The following is an 18,877-nucleotide window of genomic DNA, read 5'->3' on the forward strand; positions in this document are numbered from 1 at the left end:
AGTGCCTGGTTCACTGCTTCATACTTTTATCCAAAGGGGGGAAAAAAAGAACAAAACCCTTTAGCCTCTTCTAATGTATCAGCCAGAATTGTATTTATGAATTGAAAATCTCCCATGCCCTTTTCTCCCATTATGAATCCTTAAAAAAAAAAATTAAGTCAGGAAACCATTTTTTCGTTTGTTTAACGAGGTAGGAAATCCAAACACTTCTGAAGAATATAATGGTACTATTTCTATTCCCACACATCCTCAGCTTCTCCCAGAAAAACACTAACAAGCGAGTTGGAAAAACTCAAGCGTGGAAAGTAACATCAATTCTAAGAGTCAGAAGTCATGCCTTCTCCTTAGAACACAACCTTTGACTTTGCATAGGATCCTGAGCTTATTAAGATGCCTCCCAAAATAGAACTCTGCATAAATCCGGCAGTGCTAGGAACCAACATGGTGTTACCTTCCTCTAGAGTACACTGGAAAAGTAAATAATAATAATAACAATAAATATTATAATGATGAATAAAGGAAAAGTTCCTTAAGGTTAAAAACATACAGGACTCATGTTGACCAAAACTGCCAAGGATAATCCTATTGAATAATAATTACCTACAGTCAAATCAATAGAGAAAATAATTCTTCAGGAGCTACCAAAACGTGTTTCATTTGGTAACCTAAATTTGGAAACATGGCTCATTTCAGGTCTTAATTTTTTTACAAAGAAAGCATCCACTAAAGGGTATTCCTCTGCTAATTCAGCTGTTAGTAGAAGGTGAAATTGGCTATGACAAACACTGAGAAATATCTTACTGTGGATCTCCTGCATAACTCAACTGTGCAGGGCGTATCCCAAAATGGACGATAATCGGAAAAGTAATCACATCAGGGTTGAACTGTTCACGATCCAGTTGATCAATGCGGACAGAGCTAGGTTTCTAGAGAGAAAAATCAAAGCCATTTATTCCCATAAGAAGACTTTCAGTATTGACTTTAACCTAAGTAAGGAAGAAATTAATCGGGTTTTTTTCTGGGAAAGCCTCATCCCCCAAGGGAAAATGTCATTTAAAATACTTTAATCATAGCAGCTATTCTATATAAAAACTATAATGTCATCCCTGTAAATGAGTCTATGCCATTTGGCATAATGAACAATGAGTCTGTCCTTTTTTGCAGTCCACATAGAAACCTTTAAAAATTAAACTTTTAAAAGGACACCTACCTAGTCAGATATAACTTTTCCTTAACCTCTCTAAAGACACAGGGGAAATATTCCACATTACAGGGAAGAAATGTGCTGGCTTATTCTGTTTCATTTCACATATCAAATGAATGGCTTACTTCTACTCAGGGTACACAGATGCCTCTCTCCATATTTTTTTCCATTAGTTCTCTATGTACCTTGTTTTTTCCTTTCTTTTGTTTAAATTGCAGGATAATTCATATATATCATTATATTGGTTTCAGGTATAGGACATAATAATTCAATATTTGTATACACCATGAAATGATCACCACAAGTCTAATTAGCAACTGTCACCATACAAAGCTACAAAATTTTTTCTTATGATAAGAACCTTCAAGATCTTTTCTTGGCAACTTTCAAATATGCAACACAGTATTACTGACTTATAGTCACTATGCTTTACATTACATCGCCATGACTTATATATTTTATAACTGAAAGTATATACCTCTTGATCCCCTTCACTCATTTTGCCCACTCCCCTTCCTCTCTGGCAACCACCAATCTGTTCTCTGTATCTAAGTTTGGCTTTGCTTTGTCCATTCGTTTTGTTTTTTGATTTCACATGTAAGTGAAATCATACAGTGTTTGTCTTTTTCTGGGACTTAATTCACTTAGGGTAATACCATCAAGGCCCATCCATGTTGTTGCAAATGGCAAGATTTTATTCTTTTTTATGGCTGAGCACTATTCCATTGTGTGTATGTGTGTGTGTATTCATCTACTGATGAACACTTCGATTTTTTCCGTATCTTGACTACTGTAAATAATACTGCTAGAACATAAACGTTCGTATCTTTTTGAATTCGTGTTTCTGTTTCCTTCAAATAAATACCCAGAAGTGGAACTCATGGGTCATGTGGTGTATTTTCAATTTTTTGAGGAACCTCCATACTGTTCTCCACAGTGACTGCACCAATGTACACTCCCAATAGTGTACAAGGGTTACTTTTTTCCACACCCTCACCAACACTTGTTATTTCTTGTCATTTTGGTAATAGCCATTCTGAAAGGTACAAGGTGACAATTCATGATTTTGATTTGCATTTTCCTAATGATTAGTGATGTTGAGCATCTTTTCATATGCCTGTTGGCCATTTATATCTTCTCTAGAAAAATGTCTATTCAGATCTTCTGTCCATTTTTAATCAAATTATTTGGGTTTTTTGGTTATTGAACTGTGTGAGTTCTTTATATATTTTGGATATTAACCCTTTATTGGATATCTGATTGGCAAATATCTTCTCCCATTCAGTAGGTGGCCTTTTCATTTTGTTGATGATCTCCTTCACTGAACACAAGTTTTTCAGTTTGATGTAGTTCCATTTGTTTACTTTTGCCTTTGTTGCCTTTGCGTTTTTGGAGTCCGGTACGAAAACATCATTGCCCAGACCAATGCCAAAGAGATTCCACCTATGTTTTCCCCTGTAAGTTTCATGGTTTCAGATCTTACATTCAAGTCTTCAGTCCATTTTGAGTTAATTTTTGCATATGGCATAGGTAGTGGTCCAATTTCATTCTTTCACATGTGGCTGTCCAGTTTTCCCAACACCATTTATTGAAGAGACTTCCTTTCCCCATTGTATATTCTTGCCTCCTTTGTCATAAATTAATTTACCATATATGCAGGAGTTTATTCCCAGGCTCTCTATTCTGTTCCACTGATCAACGTGTCTATTTTTCTTTTTGCTAATGCCATACCGTTTGATTACTATAGCCCTGTTGTATAGTTTGAAATCAGGGAACATGATGCCTCCAGCTCTGTTCTTTCTTAAGACTGTTTTGGCTAGTCAAAATCTTTTGTGGTTCCACACAAATTTTAGGATTGTTTATCCTATTTCTGTGAAAAATGCCATTAGAATTTTGATAGGGGTTGCACTGAATCCACAGATTTCTGTGAGCAATATGGACATTTTAATAATATTAATTCCAATCCATGAGCACAGAACACCTTTTCATTTGTGTCTTCAATTTCTTTCATCAACGTCTTACAGTTTTCAGAGGACAGGCCTTTCAGTTCCTAGTTTAAATTTCCTCCTAGGTGTCTTATTCTTTTGATGTAATTATAGATAGGACTATTTTCTTAATTTAAGTTCTCTTTCTGATAGTTTGCTGTTAATATATAAAAATCCAACAAATTTTTACGTGTTGATTTTTTTTTACCCTACAACTACACTGAATTCACTTATTAGTTCTAACAGTTTTTTGGTGGAACCTTTAGAGGTTTTCTATATATAAAGTCATATCATCTACAAATAGTGACAGTTTTACTTCTTCCATACAATTTGGATGCCTTTTATTTCTTTTTCCTGCCTAACTGCTCTGGTAGGACTTCCAATACATGTTGAATAAAAGTGAGCATCCTTGTCTTACTCCTGATCTTATGTATTCCTTTAATTCTACACCTTTAAAATAGAAGGTATGGTGGTACAAAAACCAAATGGTTAAGCTTCTCATTATGTCCATGGAGAACATTTTTTAATTTTAATAGAAGCCTCATTTTTTTTATTCTAATACAGGAAGAAGTGAACAGGTGGTTCCTTCTTCAGTTAACAACATACTGTTTGTGAAATACCTTTCTTTCATCCTAAAAGGTGAAGTTTGTGAAAAGATGGTAAAAGCTATTATATAACCTCCTTGCTTATATCCAGCTCTCACAGCAGTCCCTAATTAGAAACTAAACTCTTTGACTCAGCTGCTTTAGAGCCAAATGCCACAGAGTTGATCCACGTGGAGGCCAATAAGATTCATTCTGCCATACAGCAATGCCCACAGTCAGAGTCTGGTTGGTGGCCTGGTTTAACCAGGACAGAGGGGTTTCAATGGTAAAACTGGGAAAACCCCCAGCAACTGAAACAAGCTGGTTACCCTACCCATAATTGTAGCCCCACTCAGCCATCTGACAAATCCAAGTAAGTGACAAAATAAATACATCTGTGTAAATTCATACACACTGATTAGAAAACAATGTATACTTAAGTTTTAAAAGAATATTTAAATCTCACTTAACAGTCAAAAGTTCACTAGTATTTGGAAAAGTTGAACTCTGCTCTCAAAATTAATAAACTTCTTGGAGAAGATTTTCTAGAAACAGGTAACCTAATATGAAATTATTTAAACGCCCATCATCAGTAGCAACATGTTATTTATGTCTAAGAAATGTTACCAAGATTTTGTATATCTAAGCAGCAGGATACAGTTTTAAAAGAGGAATCGCACAACTGAAAATGCTAGTGAATTATTCATGTTTTCATGATTTTAAACACCATGCTATGGCATCAACCAAAGAAATTGTGATTTAAAATATCTATAGTGGGGCGCCTGGGTGGCGCAGTCGGTTAAGCGTCTGACTTCAGCCAGGTCACGATCTCGCGGTCCGTGAGTTCGAGCCCCGCGTCGGGCTCTGGGCTGATGGCTCAGAGTCTGGAGCCTGTTTCCAATTCTGTGTCTCCCTCTCTCTCTGCCCCTCCCCCGTTCATGCTCTGTCTCTCTCTGTCCCAAAAATAAATAAACGTTGAAAAAAAATTAAAAAAAAAAAAATTAATAAAAAAAAAATAATAAAATAAAATATCTATAGCATCTCTAAATTTACAGAGGGGCAAGATGAAATAAGTTCTAGACTTTGGCCACACCCTACAATATCCATCATACCAGCTTTGAGGAAGAATAAAAAAAAGTTCTTGCTAATGACCAAAGTATTCCCTGGCAGAGGCAAAGTGCCTCAGGAGGGAGATTAATTCTTTTAAGTTCTGCAGCAATAAAGTACTTAATGTGACCATAATGGCTTGAAAAATTTAATAAAGTCTCCAATATTCTTACCACTGGGTAATCTTTCAAAGCAAGTACTGCAGAGGATAAAATGTGATGCCATGTCTACTCTGCTCTATTCGCAAAAGATATAATGAAATGATGTTTCCATGATACTGAATTTCAGAATATTTTCCTCCTTTAAACATATTTTTATTAATTTTAACATGTCACCAAGTCTGGCACCCAAACTTATCTTTCTTAATTTATTTCTTTTTTTTTTTTTTTAATTTTTTTTTTCAACGTTTATTTATTTTTGGGACAGAGAGAGACAGAGCATGAAAGGGGGAGGGGCAGAGAGAGAGGGAGACACAGAATCGGAAACAGGCTCCAGTCTCTGAGCCATCAGCCCAGAGCCTGACGCGGGGCTCGAACTCACGGACCGCGAGATCGTGACCTGGCTGAAGTCAGACGCTTAACTGACTGCGCCACCCAGGCGCCCCTCTTAATTTATTTCTGATTACTTCCCAACATAAACCTTTCATCCTGATTAATCTGGTTTCATTATCTTCAAAACTGGCCATTTATCCTTCCAAGTATATGAATTTATTCATGCCAATAAATTCTACAATTTCTTGATTCCTTAAAGACCTCCCTGTAGCCTTTATGAAGTATCCCTGGCAGCCTGGTCCAGGGATCCCGCCTGAAACTACAGGCCTTCTTGATTGGCTTTTCGACTGACTAGTCCACTGATTCAACAATTCATCGCAGACTACTTTCATATGGCTATGCCACGAGTTTGTGCCCGGACAAACAACATATATAATCTATGTACTTCACTAACACCTAGCTCAAACAGTAGTCCCTCAACAAAGGAGCTAAATGATAATCACGGCAATGGAGTAAATATCCTCAATGCCTTTGGCTCAAAAACAAGCAATGGATGAATCAGAAAAGCACTGCGGGATTTTTTTTTAAACTAGAGATCCTTGGGCCCCATACTTGAAATATATATGGGTGGGGACAGTCAGGGCATTCTTACATTTTCAAAAGCTTTCCAACTGATTCTAGGATTTTAGTAAATGTTAACCATTCTGTGGAAGGAAGCCCCAGGGTGAAAGTGTTCCCAAAGTGTCCACTACAGATCATGAGACTCTTCAGGCAGACCCACCAAGATGAAAAGGTGTGTCTCCCACCACCGTCACCCCCACCCATCCTCTGACCCCACTTTAAAACTGGCAGAAGAAATGTAAATTCATGCAACTATTTAAGAAGAAAAACCAAATTCACAGTTATATTGTCATAATGCTATGACTTAATAGATTTTAGAGTTACTTTAACAATTATTTATGTGGCCTAACAATGTAATTGTAAAAACTGTATGATTGTTTTAAGTTTTAAACAAGTTTTATGTTTAAACATATTTTTATTAAACACTTTCACTGTCTAAATTTGTTTGAAACAATCAGTATTAGCCGGAATGTTTGATTTGTAAATAGTAACATTTTGTCTGTACAGATGTTACTGTCATGCTAGAAAAAGTTGATCCAGAGTTTTTATTTTTATGAATCAAGGCTATTAAACAATTTGGCAGCCTTTTAAAAACAACAGCTTTGTTTAAATAGATTACTCTGTTTCTTTACATAAAAATATTTTAATTCTCCATTTCTGGAAAACTTTATCCTGATAAGAAGCCAATATATAATTATTTTATGATTACAGTAACATACTTTAGAGAAAAAACTTTTAATTCATATAAATATACAAAACAGCATTTTCTTTATAAGAGAATCTATTTAACTTTTGACTTTCTGCTCTTAATATTTTCATTTTTACTTCAAGAATTAACATTAGAAGCTAATTTTTAGAAAAAAAATTAAGAAACAAAGAAATGGGAAATATTGGTAATAAGTATGGCAAAGGATCAATGAAAAAGGACAAGTATCACAAAAGAAAATTAGACAAGAGATAGTAATAGGTCATTATCAAAAGAAAACATGAAAGGCCAAGAAACATTTAAAATACCAATTTTTGCTAGAAACCAAAATAAATACTGAACTACATAATTTTCCCCCCGGGTAAATTGATAGTATTTTTGTTAAACTAGTATACTATAACCAATATGAAGACATGGACATGCTCATATACTCCCGGTCAAAGTGCAAATTTTAGAACCTTTCTAGAAGGCAATTTACAACATGTATCAAAAGCCTTAAAAATGTGCGTATCTTCAGGGGCTCCTGGGTAGCTCAGTCAGTTGAGCATCCAACTCTTGGTTTCAGCTCAAGCCATGATCTCACAGTTTCATGAGTTTGAGTCCCCTGTCGGGCTCTGCACTAACAGTGCAGAGCGTGCTTGAGATTCTCCCTTTCTCTGCCCCTCCCCTGCTCATACTCTGTCTCTCTCAAAATAAATAAATAAAAACTTTTTAAAATGTGTATATCTTCAGCCTACTAATATCATTTATGGGACTTCTTCCTAAAACACTAAATGGATACATAATCAATGATACATACATATTTATGTATATATGTGTTTATATATGCATATACAAATTCACTACAGCACTATTTGTGACAGCAAAACTCTGGAAGCAACCTAGGTGTCCAATAATAGGGGGTAAATTAAATAACTTAGGAGCCTTTTCAAATTATACTCATAAAGAAACTAAGACTATGAAAAATTAATTTTATGGTTGTTTCTGGAAGAGGAAGAAAAGAAAAACATCTGAATATTAATATTTAATTGTATGATGCCAATTTTGTTTTAAAACAATATGAAAGTCTCTAAAGAGGTTAGAAAAGTAAATAGTAATATCTCTGGAAAATGGAACCATGGATAACTTTTATTGTCTTCTCTGGGATGTTTTCTCTATTATCTTAATTTTCTATAGTGAAGTATGTTACTTTTATACTCAGAAAAAAATCAGATATGAACATACCTAAAAACTTTTAAATTCTCCATAATGGGCAAAATTTACTAATCTGAGAAATTTACTACTCAATATGACTCCCTTGTCAATTTTTTTTTTTTTTTTTACTAAATATTTAAAAGGAAAAATTACTTGGGGCACCTGGGTGGCTCAGTCATTAAGCACCTGACTCTCGATTTCAGCTCAGGTCATGATCTCATGGTTTGTGGAATCAAGCCCCACAATGGGCTCTGTGCTGACAATGTGGAGCCTGATTAGGGTTCTGTTTCCCTTTCTCTCTGCCCCCCCCAAATAAATAAATAAACATTAAAAAAATAAAATGAAATTTTAAAAAGGGAAAATTATTCAAAGGACAAGAATGAATACTTAAAACTTTTAAAATGTTTTGTTACTGTTTTTGTCAACATTCAAACCCGGAAAGAGTCTCAGAACATGTAATTCAGTCTCAGAACGTGAAAGCACCAGAACATACCGTTCCAGGGTTGGTGACGATCATGCCTTTGCATTCTTCTGCGTATTTCTGCCATTCAAGTTCTTCCCACTGAAGCATATTGGCGATCTCCTCTTCGGGAACCAGGGCTTTGCTACACCGTAATAAGTAAAGGAGAATCTGGTGCATGGACAGCACCTCCTTTCCTCCATCTAGAGTAGGAGTGGAAAGAGAGGGAAAAATAAGGCTACTTAACAGCCAATCATCAGCCGAATAAGGAAAAACAAAACAATAAGGGAAAAAAAACAATAAGGGGAAATTTATAAAAAAGTAATTTAGAATTTACATTGTTTAACCAGGTGCCAAATAATACAAAAGCCATTTGTTTCACTGATGAACAGTGCTCATAAACCATCTCATTTACTAAAATGGCAACAACAACATTATAAATGATAAAAGGCTCCATTTGTGAGGCATGAATATAAAAAAAGTGCCTACCTAAATAAATTTAAAACCACCTAGCATAAAGAGCCACAGTTTATAATATACAGAACTATGTTATGTCATAAATATTTTATCATTCCTTCTAAGGTAACAGATGAAAGCTCTTTAGAAGTGATGTTACTGTCTTAAGGAAATTCTAAGCTTTTATGAGGTATTTATGGATGTTTCCAATAAGGTATTGTTGCATTATGGTCTAATTTTTTGGTGCTAATGTGCTGCACCTGCCGTGATGAATAGCACTAAAAAGCCTGTACTAATATCATGAAGATCATTATGGAGTTAGTACACGGAAAAAATACCGAGTACTCTGAGGCTTACAGAAGCATATATTACCAAGTACAGAGCATAAAAACAACAAAGGACATAATTAAAGTACCTTGGAAAGAGCCAATTAATCTGGTACTTGATGAACCAAAGACATTAATATAATGTGGCCATTAATTTTGTGTTCACATGCTTCTGCCGTCTCTTTGGGCTTAACTTCTTGACCAATGTATGCAACCACCTTGTACCCCTTTTCTTTGCCTAATCTTGACCCAAGGAAGGACAAGCGGTCTGAAGGTATGGAGAACAATGACCACCCTCCCCAGGTCAGGAGATATGCTAGGAACTGCAACATAGGGCCAAACACTTCATGGAGAAACAAGGGGACCAAGATGATGGGGATGGGTGGGCACAGATGAGAGTGTCCTATTTGTGCTAGAGGGATTAGTGGTACCCAAGGAATTTGGGTTACTAGAAAGAGGATAAAAGATCTTTATATAAGTTGCTGTGAGATAAGAGCCTGGACAGGATTACACATCTGAGAAAGAAGAAAGTAAAGATCAAAATTCCTTTTTGATCTGTATTTTTTTTTAAATCTTAGATGCTGTTATAGAACTGGACAGCATTGCTGCTCTAGAGCTACTATATATGTAGGCATGCATTCATTCACTAAATACTTGCTTATATGCAATAAGTATTTACTGAGCACCTATTATGCAGCAGGCACTCTTCTAGACCCTGGAGACACAATGGTGACCTAACAGCTAAAACCCCTTATATTCCAGAGAAGGGAAAGAGACCATAAAAAACTACATGACAGAGCAGGTCAAGATGAACATTCTTCCGTGAAGCAGAATCAAAATAGGCAAGGCACTACGGCTGTATTTAAAATGGTGGTCAGGAAAGGAGTCTTCAAACAGGTGTCATGTGAGCAAAGACTAGAAAGAAGCAGAGGAACCCACCATGCAGCAATCTGGGAGAAGAGTGTCTCAGATAGAAAAAAACAGCAGAAGTCCTATGGAAAGCGGGACCGATGTGTTCTAGGAACTGCAAAGAGGCCACCGTGGATGGAGTGAAGTAAGGAACAGAGTACGAAAGAGATGGCAGGGAAGTCAGATCTTGCACAGCTTTTACAGAGCACAGTAAGAGCTCTGCATTCTATTCTCACAAGGGCGCAGGGTTTTTACCATTATGTGCCAGGCACTATGAGTGGTGCCCTGTCACAGCCATGGAAAAAAACAAACAAAAACACAAGCTCCAGGTCCTCAAGACATATGTAAGCTAATAATGATTAATCACAACAGTTCCTAGAGGAATCTTCGTAGATAGCATTCTGAAAACAGAGTTCCCTTAATCAAAGATACAGAGTCTCCAAAAAAGAAAAAAGAAAGAAAGAAAAAAGAAAAAGTCCAAGAAGTGACTAAAATACAATCAACCCACATGAGGACATGCTCCACCTACTGATTCAGAATACTGCTCACAGCAGCGAAATCTTTTTATGCCTCATGACAAAACATCTGCTTTAAATCCAAGAGTCACCTTTGATTAACAAACTTCCACTGTTAAGGGCATATTTCTCAGAGTCTGTCCCAAAAAAACATTTCAATCTCCCTGCATATAAGATGTCTTCCTCAATCCATGATGTTCCCCTCTTTGCTAAGGAGCCCGGCAAAGCCACAATGCCTCTCTGTCTGAGCCCCCAGTGGTCTCTACTTCCAGGGGGTCTGAGGCAAACAGATGGACAAGAGAACTTTAAAACCAGAATATGCTGATGTATGCTACATGTGTATACATACAGAACAGCAGAGAGAAAGGAACCCTAGAGAGCCCCGAGAAGAACTACCACACTGACTAGATTCACTAGGAACCAAGAAAAGAATAAAATAATATTTGGCTCATAATCTCTACATTTGGTAGTACCCCTAAAGAGAACTCTGAGCCTATAAGGATCCAACAGAAGCCCAGGATGCCATAGGAAAGTGGAGAGTGTTGTTCTAAGGATTAGAAAAAAACACTCAGATTTTATTTGGGGAGACTGGTGTACGGTGGAAGGAGCAAATACATGCAACGCCAGGTATACAAAAGAGCACTAGAACCTCCCTACTAGCAGTTACGGAGGGCTGACTTCCTAGCCCCGCAAGGAGAAGTGAAATAGAATTTGCAGCTACAAGGATGGAACTAGAGGGTATTATCCTAAGCAAAATTAGTCAGAGAAAGACAAATATCATATGACTTCACTCATATAAGGACTTTAAGACACAGAACAGATAACACAAGGGAAGAGAAGCAAAAATAATATAAAAACAGGGAGAGGGACAAAACATAAGAGACTCTTAAATATGGAGAACAGAGGGTTACTGGAGGGGTTGTGGGAGGGGGGGATGGGCTAAATGGGTAAGGGGCATCAAGGCATCTACCCCTGAAATCACTGTTGCACTATATGCTAACTTGGATGTAAATTTAAAAATAAATAAATAAATAAACAAACAAAACAAAACAGAAATGAAATAGACTAAGTGCTATGAATTTAAAGCAAAAAGTCTAAAAAACCAAAAAGTATTGGAAGAGGGGAATACCTGAGCCTACAAACCAAGGGCAAAGCCCAATTTAGGAGAAGAATACCAGCAAGATAAAGAAAAAAGGCCACCAAATGCTCCTAAGAATGCTTTTACCTAGTTCACATACAAAGCTGCTAATGAGAAAAGAGAGCTTTATAGCAGCATCAAAACTAGAGCCATGTAAAAACATACACATAGGTGCAAAGTCGGTGATGCTGAAGGAGAAATTGTAAATCCATGCTGAAACCTGCTAAATATTTTAAATGGCAACTAACACCTAAAAAGATAGGTATTTACCACTGTGACAAAGCAGAAACTCAGGACAGATAACCGGAGATGAAAGGTTTACCCAGGGGAGGATCAAGGCACTGCTCCAGGTCCAGTACTGGGGCGCAATCCTTGTGGAATGTAAGAAAAGGAAGATGAGACCAGAGTCCTGCCAGAGCCTGTGGGGCAAGGGCTGCATCCCTCACACCCAGCCCGGTAAAAAAGTCACTCCATAAATACTTGTGGAATGATTTTCTGAAGCAGATAAATAACATGGCCACTTGCTCGCAGACTGCCATGAATTTACTAATGTTAATGAATTGGCTCTTTTGGTTTGTCTGTTTTGCTACATGTTTATGTTGGGGATTTATGGAACTATGTCACTGAGGGCTAGGAAGTAATTTTTATCTCATTGGCTGAGATAAATAGGACATGATACAAATGAGAAATGAGGGCGGGTAAGCTAAGGTTACAGGAATTCTGCCAGCACTGGGACTGGAGCTGTGACAACGGCTCATTATTCGGGAAGAACTGGAGTTTGTGTTTCGGGGAATGAATCTGGACAGTCATTAACGAACTGACAGACTTTATAAACTGTTTCTCAGAGACCCAATTCTCTCAGCTTATATTGCTTGATTATTTATATGGGGGCGGGGGGACAATTTGTTAGGGAATCTGTGTTAAGAATATGGCTGGTTAAACAAGTATTTTTCAATGGTGTAATAGTTATTTTAAGAACTATAAAAATACCTTCCTCTTTCCTACATGGAGAATAACTGTATAACTGCATTATTATGTTTCCTGTATATTCCTGCTAACATGTCTTCACATAATCTCAACTTTTGAAAATGTGTATTAACAGGTATTTTCTAAACTCCCCCCTCAAAAAATCACTCTCCAAATAGAAAGTTATATTAAGATGCTGTATCAATTGATGTTTTTATCCCACTACACTTGGCCCCCTGGGAATTTTGAGATAGTCTCCCCCTCTGGCTCTCTCTCAGCCATGCCTTGAAAACTGCTTCTCCAGAATGGGGCAATTTCCAGAAATCAATTTGCAAGGTAATGAACAGATTTGCAAAACGGATTCAGGAATTCCGAGGGTTTACTACAGTGATGATGTAAGCAATGACCAGGTTTCCCAGAAGTACAGCTTCCTGTCTTGAGTTATACCCTGCCTTGGCCCCAGGTAGAGCAAGAATAAAACCTTTAATTCAAGAAGAGCTCTTATCAATAGTCTGGCTACCAAAGGTAGAGGTAGGGATTGGAAAGAAACAAAAACTTGAGAAAATCCTTAAAATCTCAATAAACTAGTTGCTCTGTGATTTGACTCCTGGTAAACTGGCCTGCATTAAATAATCCTTGGTTTAAACTATAAGCTTAATTTAGGATAAATGTGTATGGAGCAAATGAAACTGCTGTCTTCAAAACTGTGTAAACTAGGGAACTAAAGAAAAATTATGATGACTGATACACTGTCAATTAGATATAATAAACTGATATAAATGAAAAGTAAATGAGAATGAGAGGATCATTAAATACCTGAAATATATGAAAGCTGCTCTTTCTCATAAGAGTTCAAGTAAGATGCAAATAATCACCATGAGATTACATTTTGCCTGTCAGATGGACAAACTATAAAAGACATAATATCCAATGTGGACAGATACATAGAAAAAGGATACTGTTAAAAATGTTGGTTAGAGGGGCGCCTGGGTGGCGCAGTCGGTTAAGCGTCCGACTTCAGCCAGGTCACGATCTCGCGGTCCAGGAGTTCGAGCCCCGCGTCAGGCTCTGGGCTGATGGCTCAGAGCCTGGAGCCTGTTTCCGATTCTGTGTCTCCCTCTCTCTCTGCCCCTCCCCCGTTCATGCTCTGTCTCTCTCTGTCCCAAAAATAAATAAACATTGAAAAAAAAATTAAAAAAAAAAATGTTGGTTAGAACTACCAATATGTCCTTTCTAGAGAACATGTGGGCAACATCTTTCTAGATTTAAAATGTGCATACTGTCTTAACAAATAATTTCACTTCTAGAACTCTAGCTCATAGAAGATGTACAAGACTATTGTCGAAGTATTTATATGTACTGGAGAAAAGAACAGAGATCTCTAAAATATTCGTCACTAGAGGAACTGTCCAAAAAATTAATGTCCATTCATACTACAGAATGCTATGAAGGTATTAAAGAATAAGGCAATGTATTTTTATAGCAGATGTCTAAAATAGTCAAGTAAAAAAAGGCAAGCTGTATAACATATTTAGTGTTATCCCACTTGAAGAAGAAAAGCATAATTTTCCCTATATGGATTAAAACGAATACAAACCAAACCATTTATAGCACCTACTCATTTTCACCCTTCTAGAAGGGGATGTTTACTTTTTTGCTTTACACACTTTTGTATTATTTGTGTACATACACACACACACACAGTTGAGCCAATAAAGGGTAAAGGTAACACTTCAATTCTGTGAAGAAAGAATGATCTTTCCAATAAATGGTGCAGGGTCAACTGGATGTCCATATTTAAAAAAAGGAATCTTGATTCTTATACCAATTAGAGAAACAAATTTTTGAGACATATTAAAGATCTAATTTCTAGAAAATACAGGAGAGTATCTTGATGACCTTAAGATAGGCAAAGATTTCATAAACAAGATACAAAAAGCTCTAAGCATAAAAGGAAAATTGGGTATAGGCTATGTTAAAATTAAGAATTTATGTTCATCAAAAATCACCATTAAGATAATGAAAAAGCAATCAACAGAGGAGGTATTAGCAATCTATACATCTCACAGAAGTCTCATCTATAATCCATATACTATATACCTACAAATAAATGAGAAAAAGGCAGACATCACTGAGTAGAAAAATAAGCTAAAGACTTAAACAGACACTTCAAAAGACAATATCCAAATAGTTAATATATGAAATGATGCTCCATTTCATAAGTCATTAGGGAAATGAAAATTAAAACAATAATGTGATACCTCTGAACACTCAACAAAATGGCTAACTTGAAAAAGAAAGAAAAATGCCAGGTGTTGGTGAGAATGCAGAATAACTTGAAAGGTCATATAATACTACGGGTGGGGATGGAAAATGAAACAACCATTTTGGGAAACTGTTAGAAATTATCTACAAAGCTTAATATAAACACAACCAAAATTTCTACTCCACTCCTAGGTATATATCCACAATGAGAAAGCACAAATACACACTCACCAAAAGGCATGTACAAGTATAACGATGAACATATGTGTGGTATCTGAAAGAGCCAAAAACTGACAAAACCCAAGTGCCCATTAATCACAGATAGGTTGACTACATCTTAGTCATACCATATAATACTATGCAGTAATGAGAATGAACCAACTACAGTTAAGTATACCAAGTGTCTCAAAAACTCTTAATGCAAAATAAGACAAAAATAAAAAGGAACACACAATTATAGCTTTTATCATTAAAAAACAAGCAAAGCTAACATGGTGATTTTAAGTCAGAACAGATGCTACCCTTGAGGAACAGGGAGGTGACTGCAAAGGGGATCTTGGATGCTGATAATCTTGATCTGGGGGCTGAGTACACAGTCATATTCACTGTGCAAATTCACTGAAGTCTTATATTTATGATATGGGCATTTTTCAGTGTTTGTGTTATACTTCAACGGTTTACTTTTTAAAAATGAGAGACAATACAAGGGGCACCTGGGTGGCTCAGTTAGTTAAGCATCCGACTTTGGCTCAGGTCATGATCTCACAGTTTATAGGTTTGAGCCCTGTGTCAGGCTCTGTGGTGACAGCTCAGAGCCTGGAGCCTGCTTCAGATTCTGTGTCCCCCGCCCCCCCCCCCAACCCTGCCTCTGCTCCTCCCCCGCTCACACTCTGTCACTCTCTCTCTCAAAAATAAACATTAAAAATTTTATTTTTAAAAATGAGAGACAATACCAGAGAACATTTGAAAGTACATTCACTCTTATTAGTAACAAAATACAGGAATAATTAACTAAGGCACTACTGTGATCAATTGAAGTCAGTAAACAAATATTTATTGAGTCCCTGCTATGTGCCAAGTAGTATGTTAGCACTGATACAAGACAGACACTGTTTACTCCTTAGCCTCATGAAGTTACAGGAAGGAAGGAAGAGGTGAAGAAAAAAGGAGGGAGGGTCCAAAATGTGAAGATGACTAATAATGCATTTTTCATGGCAGCATAAACTGATGTTATTCTTTAGAGAAGAAATTTGGTACTATATACCCCATTCTTTAAAAGTATCCATCTACTCAATGAATTAGTGAAAACTGGGATGCAAATCACACATTAGTATGATGACAACTATGTAGAAACAGCCTCTGCACAAACAACAATAAAAATAATATATTAAAATGTTTTTTATTCACCATTTTCTAAAAGATTTTAATGAAATCGTATTGTGGAAAACAAATCAATCATAATTTGCCACCCAATACCAAAATGCATTTTATATGTTAAATATTTTTCTGTATATTTCAGGGCTTTTTAATATATATATTTCCAAAAGGAAGTCCAAGGAAAAGTAAATCCTGCTTAAAAATAAATCAAGAGACCTTTTTCTTTATGACAAACTAAATGTTATCCCTACATAGTTATAGGAAACATTTTGTAAGAGTTCAAATCCCACAAAGTAAATATCTGACATAAGATTTTTCTTTAAGATGATTTTAAAACTGTCCACTTTCTCTTAGAATTTGTTTGGTTATAAAGTGCCTAGAGGCAGACAGATAGAGAAAGGAAAGGCTTTCAACAAGCTCACTCTAACACCATTTTCTAATAAGTTCGTTGCTAAAGTTCCATTATAAAATCAGAGATACATTCACATGAAAAGAAAAAAGGACTTCTCAATAAAATAAAACCAGCTGTACAAAGGAGAAAAGCTTTTGAATGCATTTTCCAAATGAAACTTTCCAATAAAATAAGCATTAACAATAATACCAAAAATATAAGTAACGCTACTCTAAAATAAAAACAAGCCATTGTGACTGAGTGTCTCAACTAAGGGAAGAGTATCAAGGACAAAATCTTGAGGAAAATCTAAACTAGAATGAGTAGACAAGAAACAAAAGCCATAAAAGACAAATCAGAGAGCTAGGAGGAAAGCGAAAAGAGCTCAGCACACAGAAGAGAGGGTCAAGAGCCCAGGTACCACATCAGGGAAGAGACTGAAACTGATGTGGTTTTTGGGAGGACAGCTTTGGCATCAGCAGCTGCAAGGGGGTGGGGACAGAGTTAGAGGGGGTAGGGCGCCCACGCAAAGCCAGGCTGTGAATGGACCAAGGTCTGACAGGCTCATACGAGGGTTCTGAGGCATGGGGAGGCAAGGTCTCCAGCACCCAGGAGGACAAGAGGCATGAGAAGGAGAGCATGAACACAGGGCTGACCTCCTGAAATTGCTGATATGCAGATGTGGGCAGAAAGTTTACACTCTGAAAAGCTCCCCAGATGAAACTGTAGACCACAGATCTATTGCAGCAGCTAATTGTTTTTCTCCAGTATCACTTAGTGGCCTATATACAGAACAAGAAAAGGCAAATGGCCAAACTGATATTTCCTTTTTTTTTTTTTTAATTTTTTTTTTTAACGTTTTATTTATTTTTGAGACAGAGAGAGACAGAGCATGAACGGGGGAGGGGCAGAGAGAGAGGGAGACACAGAATCGGAAGCAGGCTGCAGGCTCTGAGCCATCAGCCCAGAGCCTGACACGGGGCTCGAACTCACGGACCGCGAGATCGTGACCTGAGCTGAAGTCGGCCGCTTAACCGACTGAGCCATCCAGGCGCCCCCAAACTGATATTTCAATGGAGGTTGGTGGCTAGCACAAGGGGCTGAGGTCAGTAGAGCTGAGAGATAGACGTCAGAGCACAAGACTGAAGAGAGAAGGCAAAGAAAGGTGCTCCACACAGGGAGAAAGGGGAAGACAGATTCAGGTAGAAGCAAACAGACTAGGGCATAAGAGGCTGGAGGAATAAAAAGATGTCACCAGAAAGTGTGACGCCAGAAGGAGATTCTAGGGATGAATTCATTTAGGTAAAGATTTTGCAAACAAAAACGCATCCAAAGATTTCATTGAAAACCTTGCCATTTTACTAGTATCCAAAATCTATAAAGAGCTCACCAAACTCCACACCCGAAAAACAAATAACCCAGTGAAGAAATGGGCAGAAAACATGAATAGACACTTCTCTAAAGAAGACATCCGGATGGCCAACAGGCACATGAAAAGATGTTCAGCGTCGCTCCTTATCAGGGAAATACAAATCAAAACCACACTCAGGTATCACCTCACGCCAGTCAGAGAGGCCAAAATGAACAAATCAGGAGACTATAGATGCTGGAGAGGATGTGGAGAAACGGGAACCCTCTTGCACTGTTGGTGGGAATGCAAACTGGCGCAGCCACTCTGGAAAGCAGTGTGGAGGTTCCTCAGAAAATTAAAAATAGACCTACCCTATGACCCAGCAATAGCACTGCTAGGAATTTATCCAAGGGATACAGGAGTACTGATGCATAGGGGCACTTGTACCCCAATGTTCATAGCAGCACTCTCAACAATAGCCAAATTATGGAAAGAGCCTAAATGTCCATCAACTGATGAATGGATAAAGAAATTGTGGTTTATATACACAATGGAATACTACGTGGCAATGAGAAAGAATGAAATCTGGCCATTTGTCGCAACGTGGATGGAACTTGGAGAGTACTATGTGAAGTAAAATCAATCAGGCAGAGAAAGACAGATACCATATGTTTTCACTCTTATGTGGATCCTGAGAAACTTAACAGAAACCCATGGGGGAGGGGAAGGGAAAAAAAAAAAAGAAAAAAAAAAGAGGTTAGAGAGGGAGAGAGCCAAAGCATAAGAGACTCTTAAAAACTGAGAACAAACTGAGGGTTGATGGGGGGTGGG

The 18,877-nt window shown here is 37.2% G+C and overlaps 1 protein-coding gene across 7 annotated transcripts in view; it reads right to left on the reverse strand.

Annotated features, from left to right (window-relative positions):
- The window catches only part of DROSHA (drosha ribonuclease III), a 133,497-nt gene that overhangs the window by 65,859 nt on the left and 48,761 nt on the right, over positions 1-18,877 (reverse strand). For 6 of the 7 annotated variants that reach the window (XM_040494622.1, XM_040494600.1, XM_040494629.1 and 3 more), the window contains 2 exons: positions 8,386-8,555; positions 802-926 (listed from right to left, as the gene is read on the reverse strand). In XM_040494622.1, coding sequence (XP_040350556.1) covers positions 802-926; positions 8,386-8,555 — 295 coding nt within the window. The remainder of the gene's footprint in view (positions 1-801; positions 927-8,385; positions 8,556-18,877) is intronic. The other variant, XM_040494616.1, reaches the window with a different exon arrangement.

This window comes from Herpailurus yagouaroundi, unplaced genomic scaffold (assembly GCF_014898765.1).
Source record: "Herpailurus yagouaroundi ecotype Mexico unplaced genomic scaffold, PumYag 29, whole genome shotgun sequence".
In the NCBI taxonomy this organism is placed as follows: domain Eukaryota; kingdom Metazoa; phylum Chordata; class Mammalia; order Carnivora; family Felidae; genus Herpailurus; species Herpailurus yagouaroundi.